At 44.5% G+C, this 21,731-nt stretch overlaps 2 protein-coding genes across 2 annotated transcripts; one reads left to right on the top strand and one right to left on the bottom strand.

Moving 5' to 3' along the window:
* The first annotated feature begins 3,416 nt into the window (after positions 1-3,416).
* LOC4324693 (trihelix transcription factor ENAP1) lies at positions 3,417-6,076 on the top strand. Its single transcript, XM_015767841.3, has 2 exons — positions 3,417-4,539; positions 5,798-6,076. The coding sequence occupies exon 1, from the start codon at positions 3,426-3,428 to the stop codon at positions 4,479-4,481; it is 1,056 nt and encodes a 351-aa protein (XP_015623327.1). The 5' UTR covers positions 3,417-3,425; the 3' UTR covers positions 4,482-4,539; positions 5,798-6,076.
* Positions 6,077-7,309: 1,233 nt separating this feature from the next.
* On the bottom strand, positions 7,310-12,202 carry LOC107276718 (potassium channel KAT6). The gene is made up of 11 exons (XM_066308103.1): positions 12,105-12,202; positions 11,786-12,007; positions 11,276-11,431; positions 9,698-9,755; positions 9,284-9,601; positions 8,970-9,209; positions 8,782-8,880; positions 8,658-8,693; positions 8,001-8,186; positions 7,660-7,927; positions 7,310-7,564 (listed from the first exon to the last, which is right to left on the bottom strand). Exons 1-11 carry the CDS (start codon positions 12,200-12,202, stop codon positions 7,458-7,460), a joined length of 1,788 nt encoding a protein of 595 aa, XP_066164200.1. The 3' UTR covers positions 7,310-7,457.
* Positions 12,203-21,731: the final 9,529 nt, after the last annotated feature.

Raw genomic sequence — 21,731 nt, 5'->3', positions numbered from 1 at the left:
AATGCAACTACTGCACTTGCATGCCTTGGTCTCCAAGAAGAAGCATCTGAAACTCGCATATGCAGATATGCTAGCTGCTCTGCCTTGGTCTCCAAGAAGAAGCATATGCAACTTAATGCCAGCACACTACTGCATGATTTATTTTCCTGAACACCTTTCCATTTTGTTTTCATGTGGTCCGTAAGTGGAACCGCACGAAAAAATAGGGGACCGGTACCGGGATATCACCTGCACGGGAAAACACATTATCCCGTGCGGGCGGCTTAAGCCAACCGCACGCGAAAATCAGCTCGCGCATTTTATAACCGTGCACGCACTCAGTCCGCCCCTACCTCCCTCCCCACTCCTCTCCTCCCACCTCCCTCTCTCCTCTCCTCCCACTCCTGCCGGGCTGTCGCTCGGCCGGCGGCGCACGGTGCCTTCCTCCCTCTCCCTCGACCGCGGCGACACCGCGCAGGCGGCGGTGGTGGCGGCGGCGGGCGACCACAACACCCCCTCCCCTCCCTACCCTTCCAGATCCGGCGGAGGGGAGGCATGGGGGCGGTGGATCCGGCGGCGCGCCCCCCCTCCCCTTGCAGATCGGAGCGGCGGCGGCGGTTGGGAGGTGTCTTTAGCGGCCGGCGTGGAGGTGGAGCCGTCGGCAGGAGGTGCGATGGCGTCGGTGGCTGCCGGCAGGAGGTGCGATGGCGTCAGTGGCCGCCGGCAGGAGGGGTCAACGGCGGCGGGCCTCGGCTAGGCAGCGACGGCGGTAGATTAGGGTTAGTTTTTTTTCTTTTTTTTTGATTTTTTGTTTCTCCGTGCGAGCGACTTAAGCCCCTGCACGCGAAAATCGGTTTTCGCGTGTGGGTGCGCCACCCGCACGTGAAAATCGTGATTTTCCCAGATGACTGGGTGCGTGTGGGCCCGCACGCACGTGAAAATCGTGATTTTCTCAGATGACTGGGTGCGTGCGGGCTGTCCACCTGCACGCAAAAATTGGCTCGCCCGCACGGAACAATCGGTGCTGTAGTAGTGGCACCAGGGCCAGCTCACTCACACGTCTACAGGTCGCTTGCTTTCTCTGTGGTCTGTGCCACTGCGGCGCAGCCTGCGCTTACATACGTTGCAACTCACGACAGATTCATTTTCCATTTGAACAAGACAGACTCTCGTCAAGCGGACGGCCCATGGGTTCTCGTGACGAGGGAGGCCCAGATGAAGTTAGAAGAGCCCAATCAAGCCCATTTGGAGTACAAAAGAAAAGCTAGTAGTAGAAAAGTCTAGTATACAGTAGCACTACTAGTACAACAGCATGTAGAGGCCCGGAGATAAGTAGGCGTATGTGCTACTCTAAACTAAGACTAGTTTACCACGGTCAGCCTCCTCAGTCCTCACGTCACGCCTGGCCCACCTTCACGTGCACTTAGAATATATTTAAATCATGAAAAATAATGGTTCACTTATAATTTATCCTGTTGTATAGACGATGTGTGCACACCGACGGATCTACCGCTGTGACTCTCTGTGTCCATACATCCAAATGCACGCCGAACAACTCGGCCCTGGTCATTGCGCGATGTGCAACATGTAGTGCAACGTAACTGCAAGATAGAGGATGTTTTCTAGTTCATATATAGCGCACGCTCTCTCTGTGTGTGTGTGTGTGATTGAGAACGTACGAATGTTTTAGTTCATGTACATTTCTCTTTCGGTGATCGAGAACGTACGTCTTTGTATAGTTGCCCATTTTCATATGCATATATGGTGCGCACGCTGGCACGTGTGTAGGACTCTTCCATCAATCAATGGTTAGTTGAACAACAGTATATAGGACTACACTCTACGGAACTTTAGTGTTGTCATGAGTCATGCATGACTGATGACTCCGACCCGTTCTTTTCTCCAGCAAGAGTTGAATGAAGATTAAGATTTTCATGGCATGTTTTTTAAACTGCTAAACGGTGTGTTTCATGCGTAAACTTTCTATATGAAAGTTGCTCTAAAATATTATATTAATCTATTTTTCAAGTTTATAATAATTAAAACTCAATCAATCAGACGTTAATACCACCTTGTTTTGCGTAAAAAAAAACTTAATCTTCATTTTCATGAGAAAAGAACACCACTAAAATGCATAATCAATCATCGAGATGTATGGTGCGTTTCATGCGTAAACTTTCTATACGAAAGTTGCTCTAAAATATCATATTAATCTATTTTTCAAGTTTATAATAATTAAAACTCAATCAATCAGACGTTAATACCACCTTATTTTGTATAAAAAAAACTTAATCTTTATTTTCATGAGAAAAGAACACCACTAAAATGCATAATCAATCATCGAGATGTACGCAGGAATTGGCCACCGAAATGTACTTGTATATGCATAACCACGAGTACTCCTTTTATACTAGTATAAAGTACTCCTTCCATTCTTAAATATAAGGGATTTTTATTGGATATGACACATCATATTACAATGAATTTGGACATAAAGCTTATACATATTCGTTGTACTAGGATATGTCACATCCAACCAAAATGTCTTATATTTAGGAACGGAGGGAATATGTCCGTTTTGAAAGTACCGTTAGAGGTGAAAATGGTTTTGAAAATTCCTGATCGACCTACGTTCGTTTTCTTTTTTACTTTTACTGCTCGACCATGTGAAAATAGTTAACCCTGAAAACTAAGATGAAAATGGTAAAAATAATATGAAAATAAAAACATAAATTATTTCACGTTATACTGGCTGTTTTTGAATCTTACCATATTCTTAAGAAAATTAACGTATTTCTAAATGCATCTATAACTATCCTCTATTTCTTTATTTGACCTATAGTGTAGATACCCATCAACTCCTCAATCAAATCTTTAACAAAAGTGCATGGTTAAAAGGAATCAAATCCTTAACTAAAGTGCATGATTACGAAGAAGACCGTTTGTTTGTAATTTATGTAGTGTAACCTTGAATTAGTCTCATCATATTATATAGTTATATAAAGTTGTGCGGTTTTATAATTAGAATTTTGCCTTATTTATTACTCCATCCATTCTAAAATATAAGTATTTTTAGAATAGTGCTAAGTCAAACTTTTTAAATTTTGACTACTAATAGAAAACAATTAAAACAATTAATCATGTAAATTTAATGTTACTATATTTATCTTTAAACGAATTATCATAATATCTAACTCTTTATATTTAAAATATTTTACTTTTATAGATACTGTTGGTTAAAGTAGTATCTCGAAGACCGTATCGAGCTCTAAAAATACTTATATTTTGAGCCAGTATGAGTTTATATTAACGTATTTTGTTCATTATATAGTTTTGTTTTCAGTTTTTCAATATTTTTTATATTGAAAGAAGAAAAAAAAAGATACCGTACAGTGCCCCCACCTCATCCTCACTGCCCACCTGACCGGCTGACCCCCGCCGAGGCAATGGGGGTGACCTGCCCGCAAACTCGACGGCCGATCCATCTCGCCGAGCCACCCCTATCCCCGGAACCAAACCCTAGCTCCCCGCTCATGGACGACGGCGCGGCGCCCGCCGCCGCCGCCGCCGCCGAATTACCCTCGCCGTCGCCCTCCTCCTCCGGCACCTCCCCCTCCCCGCGCTCCAAGCGCCGCCGCACCGACCGCTACGCGCAAGGCTTCGAGTTCGCCCCGCGCCCCGCCCCCGCGACCGCGACCGCGACCGCTCCGGCGCCGACGCCCGCGCGCGGCACGCCCGAGTGGTCGGAGGGCTCCACCTTCGCGCTCCTCGACGCCTGGGGCGACCGCTTCGTGCGCGCCGGCCGCCGCAGCCTCCGCGCGGACGAGTGGCTGGAGGTCTCCCGCCTCGCCGCCGCCGCGGCCTCCCGCCCCCCCGGGTACTACTCGGAGCAGCAGTGCCGCAACCGCATCGACACCCTCAGGAAGAAGTACAGGAAGGAGAAGGAGAGGATGCGCCTCGCCGCCCGCCGCCCCGACCGCCCCGACCGCCCCTCGCCTTCCAAGTGGATCTACTTCGACAAGATGCAGTCTCTCATGTGCCCACCGCCGCTCCCGTTGCAGCCACCCGTAGTGACGCGCCGCCGAGACACGCAGCCGGTGCCGCGCCAATCTTGGGGTCTGGACGCCGCGGAGTACGTGCTGGGCGGGTGTGAGAACGCGGGAACAAGGGATTCTGGGTCTGGTGCGGAATTGGGTGAAGAGCAGCCAAACGAGGCTGGTGCAGGGAAAGGGGAAGACTTTGAGTTGCTCGTGGAGTCGATTCGGAAGCTTGGGGATGTCTATGAGAGGGTGGAGAGTAGCAAGAGGCAGCACATGGCTGAGGTTGAGTGGTTGCGGAGGGATCTCCAAAGGGATCTTGAGGTGAGGAGGAGGGAGATTTTGGAGAAGGCGCAAGCAGAGATTGCGCGTCTCACTGAGGAAGATGGGGAGGAGGGTGACCTCAAGGAGGGTGAGGGTGATGATAACAAGAGGTTTGGGGATGATGGTGGTGGCGAAGAGTAGAGCAATGTCGCCGTGAATGCTTATTCTTAGCCTAGGGTCTGTAAGTTCGGGAAATCAGGTTGGTTTACTCATACAGGATTATCACTCATCTTGAATACCCATCCAAGATAGTTTGTGATCTTGAATTTAGTGACAGGCCTGTTTCATTCTAGCATCACACTTAGATTTGTTGTGTTTGATATTTTGCATGCTTTATGTGGTTATGTTGAACTAGCATCCAAGCTCTTATAGTTGTATATGTCATTAGAATATCATGTTAAGAGGAAAACTTTTCTGGTACAGAATATCTCTTCAAGAAGGATGTTCACTTAGTAAAATACACTGCTTTGAAATTTTTGTGGTAGAAAATAGGGCAAATACCCTTTGCAACTAAACCATAAGCTTCGTACTGGTATTGTTATGGAAAAGATTGAGGCAATGTTTTAGCAGTGAATTTGAAATGTTGCTGAGGCTGAGCAACGTTTTGCACAGTAGCAATTTGACTCTGTTACCCAATCATTAAACGGGAAGTTGTGCAGGCACATAGGATTTATGTAGTGTCAGCACTCTTTTGGACTGCTCTATTTGATAGCTACTTCAGAAATGCAGTTGTTAACATACTCTGTATACCATTCCTGGATTAATTTTTTGTTGCTCTTGCTGCTCATAAATCCTTATACTGTAAACTCTGTTGGAAACTATATTAATTTAAGTTTCCAGTCTTCCTTGGAAGTTGTTGCTTTGTGAGCGCATTGCGGGCACATATCCATGAATGTATCTTTATCAGTCCCTCTTGACATCCTGCTTTTATCTAACATTGTTATGCTGTCCCTTGGTTGCTTTTCAATTGTTATTTTTTGAATTCTGATACCTGCAAGCATCGTACACATACTTATAAACCTATGTTTTAATTTCGTTTGTGGATGTGGCTTGACATGCCAGTTGTGTCCTTGATTTTAATCTCCGGGTCACAATTGTTCTGCTGGCAGTATGTTAGGAAAAACATCATGTTAATATTCTTTCAGCAGGTCCTTAGGGTGTTTTTGTTGTATGCCTCGACTTGCCTTTTCAATTGTTTGATACTACCCCTTGAATTTGGTCTTATTTGGATGGTTGCTAAAATTTGCCATGCCGATGTCCTGTTAGAGTTTGGTGGCATTCCATACATCTATTGCCATATTGGTGGTAAAAAGATAACTTTGGGAACATGATTTGTTGGCTTGTTATCTAGTATCTAAGTTTTTCACTGGAATGCATGCTTGCTTAAGCAAGTCTTGTAATATAAGCACCCCATGTCTTGGACGTTGAGAATAAACTGTTTAATTTTGGTATTTCAGGGCTAAAACATGGATTTTGTGTTAGTAGTTGGATCCACAAGGATTGCTGTGGTAGTCGAACTTACATCTGTAACTTTAGATATTATATGATTTTCAGATCCCTTGATTTTAGATTGATTTGATCAGCTTACACGACTACACCCAGTGCAGATTGTGGTGTAGGTCTCCTTTGTATTTCTTGTAATCAAAATAGTGGTTCTCATTTAATTGTTGTATCTGTCTCTTTGGGATTGATACAATTAGTCCATTACTATGACAAATCAGTATGTATTGGGTTCATTAAGTTTTGGACCTATAATCATAGGCAATTTGTACTTCTTGCAAATGCACATTGTACAGCTGCATTTGTAAATCTCGTGTCAACCCAGGGTTATGTTTGGCGCTTCCTGCGGTTGTACCATTGACAGGGTATGTTAGTATTTATTGATAGGTATATCTATCTAGGAATCTCGCCATATTGCTGACGGTATCGTATACAAAAGATGGCAGGAGAAAAACACCAAACACATCACTGAACGAACTAACCAAATATCCCTATCAATTACAGGAACAGAAACATCAAAAACATTAATTACAACTAAAAATCTCAGCGTTGCAACTACGGGCTAGATTCTCTCTTCCATCAGGCGTAGAATTCTTTCATCAGGAGCAGTAGAATTGCTTGCCACAGCTAGATGATACTCCGGCCCGTCGGCGGCGGTACATCGCAATAAGCCATGCCCACAAGGCGATCGCCCCGGCATTGAACACGGCGATGACGCAGGTGAGGGCCATGACGACGCGGTTGTCGCCGGCGGCAACCAACACGACGCTTTGGACGACGCCGAGAGCGAGGCCGACGCCGACGAACCCGACGCTCTGGATGGCCCTGTCGACGTGCGCCGGCGTGTGCGGCCGCAGGTACAGGCTGACGTAGGACCTGACGCAGGAGACCGTGGACAGGTAGACGGCGAACGACACCAGCAGCGGCAGCCGCCACGGGACGCTGCCGAAGAAGGAGGAGGCGGCGGCGGCGGCGCCGTACGACTCCGCGAGGTAGGCGCCGACGATGAAGCACGGCACGACGACGGCGCACGCCCACACCTGGGCACGGGACACGCCCGACCGCGCCTCCCCGACCGTCAACGGCGCCGCCGCCGCCATGGTCGAGACGATCAAGCTCACGGAATGCTCAACGTAATGTTTGAGTTATGCAGTTTACTACAAGTCTACGACGCTCGCCGCGTCCTCCACCGAGTGTTTTTGTATTTATGGCAAATAACTGTAAGTCCGAATCGGACAATGGGTCCTAGATTCCAAGTTGCCGACCGCGATAAGAATACGATTACGAATTGACGCGAGTTGGCGGCAGCCATGGACGGATACGGCACGCTCTGTGCTGGGGCTACAGCAAGATTCTGGGTTTAGACCCATGGAATCGGGAAAAAGGTCAATTTTAGCATTTAGGTCTCTCAACTATAGGTTGAGTCTCATTCAGTTATTAGTATCATTTTCAAAGTACGCAACGTAGGCTACTGCAAGATCGAGAAGAGTGCCTAGAATCACCATGTGAAAATACAATTCTTCTGCAGGAGCACATTAGTACGCTCTCAAGAAAAAAAAATTGTTGAGAGAGTAAGTGTTCTCTAAATAATGTTCTGCCAAGGCAATATGGCTTATCCTACCAACTAAAGAACAGGTGATCGCCATCTCTTATCACTTCAATGTCCTCTACCTCGGCACCTCCCACGGTGAGAATCCCTCTCGCTGCCTTCCCAAACTTCTTTTCTGCAAAGGGGTATCCATTCACAACGATGATAAATCTGTTGCTTGATCTGAACATCTGACGATGTTAATCTTTATGCAGAGCACAATTTACATACCTGAAAGTTTCATCAGATCTTGCATAGAATCTGGCAGTATGACGAGCTTCCCAGATGAGCCGTTCAGTGCTGTGCCAGTCCCATTTAAGAGGTGTTCATGAATAGATACCCGTTTGGGTTCTTTGCATGGCAACATTTTGTGAGCTGACTCTTTGGATTCATCTACATCAAACATGGTTGCACTTCCTAATACCGTGGAGTAGCCATTGCGAAGATGATCCCTAACAAAGGCTGTTTCCTTTGCCTTCACCTTCAGAGATTCAAGGTACTGAAAAACGTTGTGAGAAATTGTGAACTGAGAAAAAAATATCTATATTGCATTCTTGAATAAAATCAAATACCAGAACAAAATTGGAGAATACAACGACCCCATCTGCAGTGTTAGGCCGGATGGTCGAGACCATATGGCTGTGGCTTATACGGACGAGCTGCGTGAGCTTTCTGCTCCGGATGGTGAACGGCTGTGGGATGTTGAACATCACCCCAATTTCCCCTGCCATTCCCCGTGGCCCTATTCTCATCACTTGCTGAAATGTCACAATTTTGATCAGAACCTTTTCAGGTCAGTATGCAAATGCCGGAAAAAGTTCAGTATACTGAGAAGAGTAAGGCCGTGTTTCGTTCTTTGGCCAAATTTTTTTTAAATATACGGATACACTTGAAGTATTAAACGTAGACTAATAATAAAATAAATTACAGATTCCGTCTGTAAACTGCAAGATGAATTTATTAAGTCTAATTAATCTGTTATTATCAAATGTTTACTGTAGCATCATATTGTCAAATCATGGCGCAATTAGACTCAAAAGATTCGTCTCGCAATTTACATGTAAACTGTGCAATTGGTTTTTTTCGCCCACATTTAATGCTCCATGCATGTGTCCAAACATTTGATGTGACTTTTTTTACCAAAAAATTTTAGAATCTAAACACACCCTAAGCTTGAAATGGTATAACTGATATACTAAGTGCGTCAACTGGGTTCTCGTGTGCTTTACCTTCTCTGTACCATCCTCAAGGGTTGTCAATACCTCCTGATACAAAATAAAAGATTAAGAGAAATGCAGGTTGTCAGAGCATGAACAGCGAAGAGAACAAACGTCACACGAGGCATGTTCTTACCACTTCACCAGACACGATGATGTAGCAGTCCGTCGAAGCCTCGTTCTCCAGGATGATATCCGCCTTGGGGGGAAATGACTCTGCCTTCATCTCCGCGACCTGAATTTACCACGTTATTTAGTCAGTCACCCAACCGGTAAACGCAGAGCTATTCCGACCAAGGCGTTTGCTACTGCGTGTTCAATTACCAGCGGCAGGACGAGCTTGTCGGAGACGCCCTGGAACAGGTAGCAGCTCTGGACCGCCCCTCTGAACATGTGCTGCGCGATGCCTGACCGCACGGCCTTGGGCAGCTCGGACAGCATCTCCTGCTGCAGCTGCTCCTCCGCCCTGAACCTGAGCTGCAGGCTTTCCATCATCTGCTCCCTCATCGCCACCGGCAGCCGGTTCGTTCTCCCGAACACCGACGTCCTCTGCACCATGTCCCTCTGCACACAATGCCATGATCACCAATCCGTGTCAAAAGAAAAGAAAACCATGATCAGGTTTTGCCAATATTTACCATCTTGAAGGTGTTGGTGGTTTCGTGGACGACGAGGTTGGTGATGTTGCCGATGATGTAGGAGGTGAGGCCCATGTTGAAGAGCATGAAGGCGATGCTGAACAACATCTCGCCCGTGTTGGCGGCGTGCAGGTCGCCGTAGCCGACGGTGGCGAGCGTGGTGATGGACCAGTACACGGCGCAGGTGTAGCAGAACCACACGCTGCGGTCCTCGAAGCCGTGGAACTGGCTGCCGATCCACGTCAGCTCCTTCGCCTTGTGGTGGAACGCCATCCACAGGTAGATGCACGAGGCGAAGTGCACTGCGAACAGCGTCACCTGCATTGCAATCATGAGCACACAAGATTTCGTAGCAAGTTATTTGTATGAACTCTGCCGAAATATAGTACTCCGGGTGGAACGGCGTGGCCTTACGTAGAGGAGCTTGATAAGCCTGGTCCACAAGTAACTGAATCTAATGTCCTTCTCCAACCTGCAAGATTCAGAATTTCATATCGGTCATTGATGAATGATGATCACATATGCATACTGTAGTTATTCATATAGCATTACATGCCACCCATTGGTGAATCATGCTACCAACTCAAAGTCACGTAGTGTATCTGCACTACTACTGTACTACAGGGATGGAAATTGAGGCGGCCAAGCTTTCTAGAAATTTATTTATTGTATTTTTCTGAATTATTTAAGACAATTTTTTGTTAAGAGCTAGGGAACTGACAAATTTTTGAATAATTTTAGCTTAAAAAAACTGATCAATCGGAGGCTCGGAGCTACAGCAATTATAAACCAAGCCACTTAAACGAGCTCTTTTCCCCCACACTCGCACTGAAGATAAAGACAAAGAAAGAAAAGTCTCTTGGTCCACTCACTTACAAGGTTGATATCATGAAAGAAGGTACTCTCCGTTCTTCCAAAGACATAAGAATTTCTAGGTTATTTAGCAGATATTAAGATTAAGAAAATATATATTGCTCGTCATTAAATGAGAGATTGATAGGAGTGCGAGAGTGGGAGGGGGTATTAAAATAGAAAGGAATTTGAATGACGTGAACGATGGCACAATTAGGCTATATTCTTTAATCTATTGTCCCAACTTCATCTTCCTTGTTTTTCACGCGCACGCTTCCCAAAATGTTAAACGCTGCATTTTTTTAAAAAAAAATTCTATAGAAAAATTGTTTTAAAAAATCATATTAATTCATTTTCAAGTTTTTTGCTCATACTTAATTAATCACGCACTAAACCGTCGTTTCGTTTTGTGTCCAATGGTGGAAGAGTTCTCAACTCGAATTGGCGAACACAACCTTTAGTTAGTATATACAAATGCTTATAAATGCATATATTATGTACAAAATTTAAATCCAAGAAATGTTTATATTTGAAAATGGTGGGAGTACTATGATAATAAATTACCTTATAAGTCAGGCCAGTAGTGCTAAGGCCTCCTTTGGATTTGGAGGGTTTCTTTTTGGATTTGCAAAGGATCCAAATCCTTAGGATTCTATTCCTATAGTGTCCTTTCGATTGAAAGAATACTACAACTTTGAAAATCCTATAGATTTAATTTCCTATGCCTCATTTCAAAGGAAAATAAGCACTCTCTTCCTTTCTCTCTCTACTCTCTCTCTCTCTCTCACTCAAATAAATTTCCTCTAGAATTCCTATATTTTATTTCATGTGAATTATTCGAAGGCACTAGTTCTGGTATTCCTGTGTTTTGAAATCCTATAGGTTTTACAAGAGCATGATATTCAAATCTTATATTTTTTCCTATTCCTATGTTTTGAGAATCCTATATTTCAAAGGAGCTAATTAAATCATGCTGCGTACAAAAAGCCATACGTACTTGATCACAACTCTACAAGTCTGCAATACACACTCACACAAAGTACTGCACACTCACGTACTAATCATTCGTGCGTATATGAAGTTATGAACTCACACACAATCTATTTGACCGAGATCGTCCATTGGATGTGGAGTATTTACCTTGCAAAGAGCTTGCTGACGCGCCGTAATCGCCAGAGCCGGAGAAGATTGAGCAACCCATACAATGCTTGTCTTTTGCCGCTCACTATCCGGTAGATCATCTGTAAAGGAATCGTTGAGGCGACATCCAGCGCCAAGCATGGTCGTGCCAGGTGCCTAAAAATGCAAGTCCATCGATAAATATTGAACTCTCTGACGGAGATACTCCCTCCATTTCAGGTTTTCAGGTTATAAAATGTTTTAACTTTGGTTAAAATCAAACTAGTTTAACTAAGTTTATAGACAAATATAGTAATATATATAATACTAAATTAGTTTCATCAAATTAATAATTGAATATATTTTTATAATAAATTTGTCTTGGGTTAAAAATATTCCTACTTTTTCCTACAAATTTAATCAACTTAAAGCAGTTTAACTTTGATTAAAGTAAAAACGTCTTACAACCTAAAATAGAGAGAGCAGCAAAAAGGAAAAAAAAATGGACATGCAGTGACGGATCAGCATCACGTATACCTGGTGGCGATCTTCTTGCGGTCGGTTACGAGGAGGCCGGTGGAGGCGTCGCGGTACGCCACGAAGAAGGAGACGGCAATGTCGACGGCGAAGAAGGCGTCGACCACCAGCTCCGTGACGGCGAGCGCGGCCGAGGCCGACTTCTCCATGGCCAGCTCGAACGGCGACGCCCACGCCGTGTACAGCACCAGCACGATCAGGAACTTCTGCCACCACCTGGAGTGGACCACTCAAACCAGACCGATCGATGTACAAGAGTTCAGTTCAGTTCAGTTCGTGATCGATGTATAATGGATGCAGGTTGTTCGATCACCTGTAGCTGCAGGTGTGAGGGTTAACGACGAATGGTCCTAGCGAAGGAGAGGGCTCGCCGAATGCCGGCCGGAGAAGCTCGCTTCTGGAGGCGGCCATGCCGATATTCGTCACCGGTAGTATGGATGCCCCTGCAGTGCTGCTTTGTCTTGCCATTCTGCTGGCTATGCCTATATTATATACTGACTCTGCGTGCTCTCTCCTTTGTTACCTCGTCAAGTTGGTGATCTAGCTTTTGACGTGGGCTCAAATCTGCAGGATACGACCAAGCGAGGAAAGAGTTCAAACCAAAAGTTTTGAAAGGGTGTGTGCCACAGTCCACTAATCAGGAATCCACTAGAGTTAGGATCAGGGTTTATAATATAGAAAATCCGATAAATGGCATTTACAAGCGCCTAATTTCAAAAAGTACGAGTTACATTAAATATGTGTTTAATGTATACCATTATACAAGTAACTTTATCTCAGAAATATCATCGTCGTTAATGTTCCGTTAGCAACCCCTGTCAAGTGCTATAGGATAAACAATACATTTAATGGAGCGGGACATAACCTTAACGACGATGACATTTCTATTACAAAGTCACTTAGGCAATGACATTTTATAAAACTCACACTTATCGATAGTATTTTTTATAATTGGTTGTTTGTCAATAGTATATTTTGGATTTTCTCTTACAGTATCGACATAACCAGTCATTTATCACAATAACCAGTCATACAAGGGGCATTGCATTTAGAAACCGCTCAATAGTTCAAACAAGGTTTTCTTAATTGTACTAAAATTTTTTGGACAAAATGGTTTGAGACTTACTAGTTTTCAAAATAAAATGATCGGTTATTACTTCTATAAAAAAAACCACTAGGTTATGACAATCAACAGCAAAATCATTTTAAAATCATTTTTTCAGATAATGAAAAACAAAATCATAGACTAGCGGTTAGCGGTTATAGATCGGTGCCTAAACTCATATGGAAAACCTTGGATAGGTTCCAACTTCGCTTCTCAGACAATGTTATCCGCGTTGATTTGAGAAGCATCAGTGCCTTCTTTTGTAACTTTAATAATTGGACTAAAATTTTAGCAATGGTGGAGATTATGGTCAATAAAACATAGAGATAATATTTTCTTTTGAGCAATAATTGGGTCAAGAACTATAGGTATGATATAGCTAGCTATTAGTGAGATATCTAGCTAGCTCTTCGTTCTTGGTAGTTTCCATAAAGGGAGAGAGAAAGGGTAACCTTAGGCCCTGTTTAGTTTCCAAAACAAAAATTTTCATGCTGTCACATCGAATGTTACGACACATGTATGGAGTATTAAATGTAAGAAAAAAAAACCAATTACACATATTGCATGTAAATTGCGAGACGAATCTTTTAAGCCTAATTGCGTCATGATTTGACAATATGGTGCTACAGTAAACATTTGCTAATAACGGATTAATTAGGCTTAGTAAATTCATCTCACAGTTTCCTGGCAGAATCTGTAATTTATTTTGTTATTAGACTACGTTTAATACTTTAAATGTGTGTCCGTATATCCGATGTGATAGCCAAACCCAAAACTTTTCCTAAGTCCTTAATGTACACATATATATGCTGATATGCAGCACACTGTAGTAAATTTCCTGGTGTTGTAGCGCTAATCGGCACTGTAAAATAATAAATAAATCTGGCAATCTTTTATAGCTAAAACCAAATTATAAACAAAATAAATACCGATAATTATGTAAACTTTTCTTTAAAAGGCGAATGATTAAACATGTGTCAAAAAGTTAATGGTGTTACTTATTAAAAACTGGTAGTATGATATTAGAAGAAAACTCAACACCAGTTACGATGTATAACTGGGTGCCAATTAATTTTTAGTTTCAAATTTCTTAAATTGGTAATATAAAATGTATTGCTTCTAAATTTTGAAATTATTATATCAAGAAAAAACTAAATTAAGATTCCAAACCGAGTGCAGCTACGTATTATTAATTCTAAATTCAAAAATTCATTAAGACTTCATGACAAGTACAACCTTGTATTTATTAATGAATGTATTTAATAATTACTAAATTAAGAAGATAAAAGGCAGCAAATAATTAAGTATTATAGTGTATTCAATACTAATATTGTAATTAAACTAAATCGTTTTGATCTTGATGACTCTAAAGCAAGATATACACTTATGCACAGTATATAAAATAAATAGTTCATGCAAACACACAAGTTATCTCAAGGATTTACCGGCCTAGTCTTTGAAATAGAATTTGCGTGCGTGTGTTTATAGAGGTAAGTGCACGTGCATTATGAGTGCGTTGTACTGTATAATATAAAATATATATATGTAGTAGCTCTTACAGTTGACATCATACAAAGTCATATATTGATGTTATATTCAGGTCGCGTACTGATGATAGTACGTGAGGGGGCTTAATCATGATAGAGACGAAACCAATGGTTAATTATAACTTGCCAAGGATGGTGTCCCTCCAATAAATGGTCTGTTTTCATACATATACGCTCTGCAACATTGACGATACCTTCATGAACAGAAACTAAGCCAAATTCAGACTTTCGTATGGCCTATATGTATGTACCCCCCATGGTTGGCACCAGGACGTACCAGCTTTGCACGGGACTGTTCCTGATAATGTGTTTACTGTAGTACTCTAGCATCGTACTACCACCATCTCATATTACTTGTCGCTTTGAGTTTTTAATATTTAATTATTTATCTTATTAAAAATAATTAGAATTATTATTTATTTTGTTTGTGACTTGTTTTATTATTAAAAGTATTTTAATTATGACTTATCTTTTCTTATATTTATACTAATTTTTCAAATTAAACGAATGATCAAATGTTACAAGCAAAAAGTTAAAGCGACATCTATTATGGGACATAGGTAATACTATATACTCCCTCCAATCCTATCTTAAGTATAGTGGATTTTCGTGGTCAACGTTTGACTGTACGTTTTATTTAAAAAATTTTAAAAAAGTAAGTCACACATAAACTACTATTCATGTTTTATCATCTAATAATAATAAAAATATTAGTTATAAAAAATTTTTAAATTAGATACTCCCTATGTCCCATAATATAGCAACCTAGTACCGAACGAGACACTTCATAGTACAACGAATCTGGACATGAAATATGTCATGTTTCGTTGTACTATGAAGTATCTCGTTCAAGTATCTCGTTTGGTACTAGGGTGCTATATTATAGGACGGAGGGAGTAGATGGTTAAATATTGAACACGTAAACTTACAACTGGACTCAATTAAAAATGAGACGGGGGAGTATATAGTACGAGAGCTATTAATGTTCACTTTTCTAATTTCAGGATTTCAGCACTTACTAAAAGTATATAGGCCGGCCGACTAGAGAAGTAGACTTTGCGGCTCTGCACCCGTGGTGAACCGAAATCCACATGAGGCTAATCCAACAAAACTTTTCTGTTAGTGCCATGAGTTCAACTACAGTATTTGAGTGAGGCCATTAGAACACGCCACATAAAAAACTAGTAAGTAAACCTAAAAACAAAATGCCTTGCCGTCATGTATATATATCACGCTCACGCACATACACGAAGGGAATCAAATTTTCTAGCAAATATGTAAAAACGAAGAACAAGATTTTGCTGCATTTGATTAGGTAGGAAAAAGGAACATGTACAGGCGGCGTAGTAGTGCTGCTACGTACCTGCAGGGAGCTATAGGAAGACGCTATCTGAACGCAGGACAGCATCGAGAGAGGCCATATGCTCGCAAGATGCAGAAGAGATGCTCGTCGTGGTGGTCGACGACTCGACGGCCGATCGAGCTAAACATGCATGCCACGAGAACAGCTAGGTAAATAGAAAAACATGCGGCTATGAATCTGTAACCACGGAGGCAGTTCCGTATCTGTAGGCAGTGGATCTTCCTCTCGCACGGTCCGTCAAGGACTTTCACTGGGAAACTCTTTCCAATTCCTTGCAGGATCGGATAAGAAGCATGCCTACATACATGGTTGCGTTGTATTCCGTCGCGATTCTTTTACTTATTACCGTCAGGATTAAAGACCAGGATTGGCGCCCTTGATTTCATTATTATAACTCTGTCACGGCATGATGCCGCGATTTCATTCCCCAGATATATATCAATTCCATGCTCTGCGATCGTCTCGTTCTTTACTTTGCATTGGCGCTAGCTCGATCCGTCGCTCCCTTCCGTTGATTAATACACGCGCATCGGCAATCTGGCATGGCGTAGATGGCGCAAACCGGGCGGGGCGCATCGCCTGCTGCCTTTTGAGCGCTCCTTCGAAGAAACGGCAAGTGCTTGGCATCGATCGATCGATCGGTTCTCGCGGCGAGGGGTGCGGACGTGCGGCTGCCTCTTGCGTTTGGCATAACACGGACGACCGGGTGGTGGTTCACTCATGCGTGGGGTACGTGCTAGCGGAGCTGCGCGCGGGTGTCCGAGGCGTTTGACACCATACGGCCTTCGGTTGTCCCGGCCAAGCTGCGAACGCTTGCTGCAGCCGACTGGCGACGACCGCTTGGTGACTGGCCGGTGCGCAGAGGAGCGCGTCGCAGCGATGCTGGGTACGTAACTTTTGTTGCAACTTGCAAGTTGGTTTGTAAGCCATCGTGTGTGGGCTTCCCAGGATCCAACATGGTGGAGAGGTTCGGAACCGTGAGGCGGCATACGGCACGTTGCGTACGTTGCATAGTGATTCAGCCCATTCAACCACCCGCGTCTAAATCCCAATACGATATCGTTCAGGTCCAATTCACATATTTTCAGCAGGAAAAAGTACATACGAGGTCCCTCATCTGTCACCGAACTACCAAATCATCTCTCAATCGAAAAATTAGATATATGGCATCTCTCAACTTAAAAAACCGGTCACTTAAGATCCTTAGACGGTATTGACAACAGTTTTATCCAACGTAATGGTTGAGTTAGCGTGGGTCCCACATGTCAGGATGACCCACATCAACACCCTCTTGATCTCTTTCTCCTTTTCTCTCTCTTCTCCTCTATCTCTCACTTTTCTCATTGTCGTCTGAGTAAGTGGAACAGGGTGGTGGAACAGGCAGGAGAGGAGGTCCAGCGGTCGGTGACGAGCAACGCCATATCTGAGTAAGTGGAACGGGGTGGTTGGATGCCCGAACCACAGTGGATTAGATCCAGATGGCACTTATGGTGGAGAGGGGGCAACGGTAGAGACGGATCCCCTGGAGCTACACAGGCGGCTCGACAAAGAGCTCTAAGAGCATCCGCAATGGTAAAGTAAGGTGCTACCTATAAAACATGTACATCTCAGCAATAGACTAGATTAATAGTAAACCACTTTAATGGTATGTCTACTTGGGTATCTATAACTCTCTAATCCATTGCCTCGTTTTTCTCTATAGACTATCTACAGGTTAGTAGATAGCTTTGTTCTCTCTCTTCATTTAATCTCTTCCAAGTAAGAAAATATGCTAACATGGATATCTTGTAGAGAGCCTATAGATAACCATTGTGGGTGCCCTAACACATAAGAGCTTCCCCATAAATAAATTGTGGCCTCTACTATGAAATCCACGTCACCTTCCATGTGACCTCGTAACTTTCAGCAGCACACTCCGGCGGCGGCAAGGCGGAGATGTGTGGTAGAAAGTGCCGACGACGCTGGAGGCTTATCAATTGTTAATTAATGGTTAGAGTTTTTATTATCTCAATTGTTTTAGAATAGTCTTAACGTGTATTTTCTAAGAGCCAACACTGGACTTAGTTTAGCTCAATGGCACACAAATCAGTACTATGTTGTAATTTTTTCTTTTCCCCTTTGCGGGGGAGTACGTTGGGAAGAACTTTATTTGAACGAACTTCACGGTTGGCACATAAACGAATTACTGGACACATAATGGGTACAAAAATTGCAATTTAGAAATTTCTTCCGTTAGTAATAAATTATATGGAGCACAACACGTATCATAATTCGCTCTTATTTCAACGTCTTCGTTGAACTTCGGCATGATAAAATTCTACAACCTTTGGGCAAGATTTTAAAGAACACATGCATGTACATGTACAAATTAAGAAAAATAAAGAAGCTAATATTCAGGGAAGAGCTGTTCAGTTGCCTCCAGCCCTCCACTCAGCGGAACAGGCACATGACGAAGATCGCCGCGAGTACGAGCAAGTGATCGATCCCTTGGTCGATGGCCATTCCTGCAAGAGGTGCAAACAACACGCGCCAATTCAATCAGAGTGCAGGCAACTCACCTAATGTTAGCCCGGAACTGGCAGCCGCGACGCCGCGATGCGCAAATCTTGGTGCGCGTATAAAGTCACAAGCACTAACCGTCCATGGCGAGCTTCCCGGCGATGGAGGCAGGCGAGGCGGCGGCGGCGCCTTGGCACAGCAACGGGTGCAGCAGCGCGGCGGCCAGGAAGTTGGCGAGCACGAGAGCTTGAGGCCTCATGGCGTCCCGCTCCGTTGGCTCCTGTGTTGTCCTGTGGTCGATCTCGTCAGGCTACGCTTGCAGAAAGGCTAGCGTGACTGGAGATTCTTGGTTGCGAACTTGCAGTGCAGCGTTCCGATCGGATTTATAAACGCAGGGAGCAACGAACAACCGGCGTCATTTGACATTCGTCACGTCTTCGTTGAGTTTAGCTTAGCCTTTCGCTGATCTGACCTGACTTTGGTCGCCAGCCACTTCTGACTAATCTGTCTTCCTCTGTGTGTCCGTCTCGTCAACTGCCACGTGTAGCTCTCCTATCCGCCGGATTGGCAGCGACGTGAAGATCGAACGGTTGGAGGAAAAAACGATGAATCCGTCAGTTGGGGTAGGCCACCGGCCGGATTTGAATCCATGGGAAAAATTTCAGAGAATGAATGCTGTGTGCCAATCTCGGCCGGCAGGAAAGCGGGTGCAACTGTTCAAGCGCACGCCACACATGTGTGCGCCTGTGATGCGTTTTGGCGTCAGGTATGCCGTCTAAAATAATTGCACTGGAACACACAGTTACTGTTCGCAGTGGTCTATAGCTAGCAATCCTAGCGTGGATGTGCTGCTTTCTAGCTCCATCATCTCTAAATCTTTTATAAGCACAAGTGTGGAAGTACAATCCACTCGAGCACTCGACCCGGCCGGTTTGTTCGGTCAGCACTGCCTAATTGGCAATTCTCGTCGGTTTTCAACAAACATTTTAGCTGACGTTTGATCATACCGAACATATCCTACCCCACAATGGTTCCAGCGGGCAATCCGGCAAGACGGCAAGTTAGCGATCACCCGTAGAGAGGAGCGCCAGAACAGAACGGAACAGAACCCATAGACCAGTAGTGCTCTGCAAAGGTGGAAGCCCACGGTGTAGTATTTGCCAGCCCAACCCACGCAACCCACACACGTGATGTGGCCCACTGGGCGCTGGCAATGTTGGGGGGTTTCGGGCTACGTAGATTAGATTAGATAGACGACACGATAAAAGCAAAGACGATAGAATTAATAACGGGAACAAAGTCCCGTCCCCCGAGAGAGTTTAATTGCGACCCCAACCTAGCGACGCAACAGACATCTGTTGCAGGGGACGGACATACGAACAATCAAACAAACCTAGCTACTCCTACTACCCCCAGCGGCAAGTCGAAGCACCGGACGATGGTGACCACCGCGCCAGGCCGGCCCAGTCGTCGACGGATTGGAGTCTGGAAAGGAGGAGAGGGTCGTGTATTTAAGCTTAAGCAGGAGCAAGCAAAGCAGACCACCTCGCCATCACAGCATTCAAAGTGCAACGATGGGGAGTGGTGGTGGCTACTGGCTTAGCCCCACGGTTTACGCCGCGTACTCATGCGACGGAGCTAAATAATTGCCCGGGCGCCGGCCCGCGCGCCCTCTCTATCCGGCTCTCACGTGCGGCGGCTAGCCCCACCCACGGTGCCACACCACGTACGCCACGGTACGTCGCGGTATTTACTCGCCCCGCCCGCGCGCGTACAAGACAATTGCGCGTAGGTACGCGACGCGCGCGGACGGTACGGTGGGGAGGTGTTTACTACCACTTCCTACCCACGCGTGCGGCTCTTTGTTAGACTTTAATTTGTTGCGGCCATTGCAGCACGGCTTCCGTCGATACCTCGTGCTACGTAGTACTAGCACACCAAGGTCCAGTAAAAACATCAAGACGAACCAAACTGTTCGCGAGATTTTTAATTTGTTTTTTTAAGATAGCTTTGTCACCTTGTCGTTGTCGGTAAGATGAGCCATACTAGTATTGTTACTGTGGTGCTATAACCATGCAGCACTGCAGCTGCATGCACAAGAGATCGATCATCGATGTACGTAGTACGATGTGTAGGGCTTGTGGCCGCCATCAATCCGGTAATAAGCGAACCGGTTTTGCTTCGAGGCCACCCCGGTCAAGGCAGGGGGAAGAAAACAACACGAATGGCCGGTTCGTATGTTGTGACCATTTTCTCCATCGGAGAGAGGCAAAGGACGGGGGCGGTGAGAGATCTAACGGCAGATTGCCCGTACCCGGTACCCCTCCCACGCCACCACACCCACACCCAACGGCTGCGTTCGGCCACAGCCGCGTGGGCCCCCTCCCGGAACCTGAATCCGACGGCTGCGATCGCGCCCCGGCCGTGGTCCCGGGACAGGCGCACGTGCTGACTGTCACGGCGCGGGCCCCGCCAATCCATCCCCCGACATCTCCCAGTGACTTGTCCAATCAGGCGTCCACGGCCACGCTCGTCTCACTGGAGGACGGGACCCACGGATCGTGGGGCCGACACGTCAGTGGGGAGGGGAGGGAGGGATGGTCTTGGGCCGGATCGGCTGTGGCATGAGTGGTGGGGCCCACATGGCACGCCACACGGGTATTGTGCTCCCGGTCGTAGCTCCAATATGACGCGCTCGGATGAGACGCACGGGTGTGCCCGTAACCTCATCATGGAGCCACTTCTAATAAAGCTCCTTTTGCTTTGTTTTTTTTCCCCTTCTCGCCTTGACTGAATCTTTCGAACTTTACGTTTGTTTTGTTTAGGCTTACTAGATCTTAATCACCTCGAGCCAGGGGTTTTGCTGTGCTAATCATGAATTAGCAGCTGCGTACGTTTTATGGTGTTCTGTATACGGCTGTTTGTACTGCAGGAAAAATTCGAAGGATAATTCTAGCCATGTTATATATGTATGGGAGGAATTTTGAATGGCTATCTCGCCTTTTGCAGTGGAATACAGAAAAGAAATATGGTATATTGTATTCTTCACCAATGTCATACTAGGCAACATTGATGCATAAGCATATACTTGCAGTGGAGTATATGCCTATGCAGACTTGATTGGAAGGGGCATTTCTTTTTTTGAAAAAAAAAAGGGGTAGAAGTCAGCCTCTCTATATTCATAAGTGAATATACATAGCTATAAAACGAGCACCGTTATAAAGGAAAGTTTTACTTACATACTTAGTTTTTCCTTTTTAATAGGATTGTGACGAGATCAGTACGCACACTTCGCTTTCTATATATCTTGATCATGTTTCGTTGTTGAGTTTAACTTACTCTAGCTAATTAAGCCGCATAATCAATTATTCTCTACTTTCACAATTTTGATACAATAATTACTTAAAAATTAATTTATACTATGAT

The sequence above is a fragment of the Oryza sativa genome, chromosome 1, assembly GCF_034140825.1.
Source record: "Oryza sativa Japonica Group chromosome 1, ASM3414082v1".
Lineage (NCBI taxonomy): Eukaryota > Viridiplantae > Streptophyta > Magnoliopsida > Poales > Poaceae > Oryza > Oryza sativa.
This window is presented reverse-complemented; position numbering and strand designations above follow the sequence as displayed.

Bases quoted from the DNA above. Each gene is read 5' to 3' on its own strand.
- LOC4324693 (XM_015767841.3), top strand. From the start codon at position 3,426: ATGGGGGTGACCTGCCCGCAAACTCGACGGCCGATCCATCTCGCCGAG.
- LOC107276718 (XM_066308103.1), bottom strand. From the start codon at position 12,202: ATGGCCGCCTCCAGAAGCGAGCTTCTCCGGCCGGCATTCGGCGAGCCC. The intron at 8,881-8,969 runs GTAATTGAACAC...TGGTAAATTCAG, and splicing joins ACAAGCTCGTCCTGCCGCTG to GTCGCGGAGATGAAGGCAGA. The intron at 8,694-8,781 runs GTAAGAACATGC...ATTTTGTATCAG, and splicing joins TCATCGTGTCTGGTGAAGTG to GAGGTATTGACAACCCTTGA.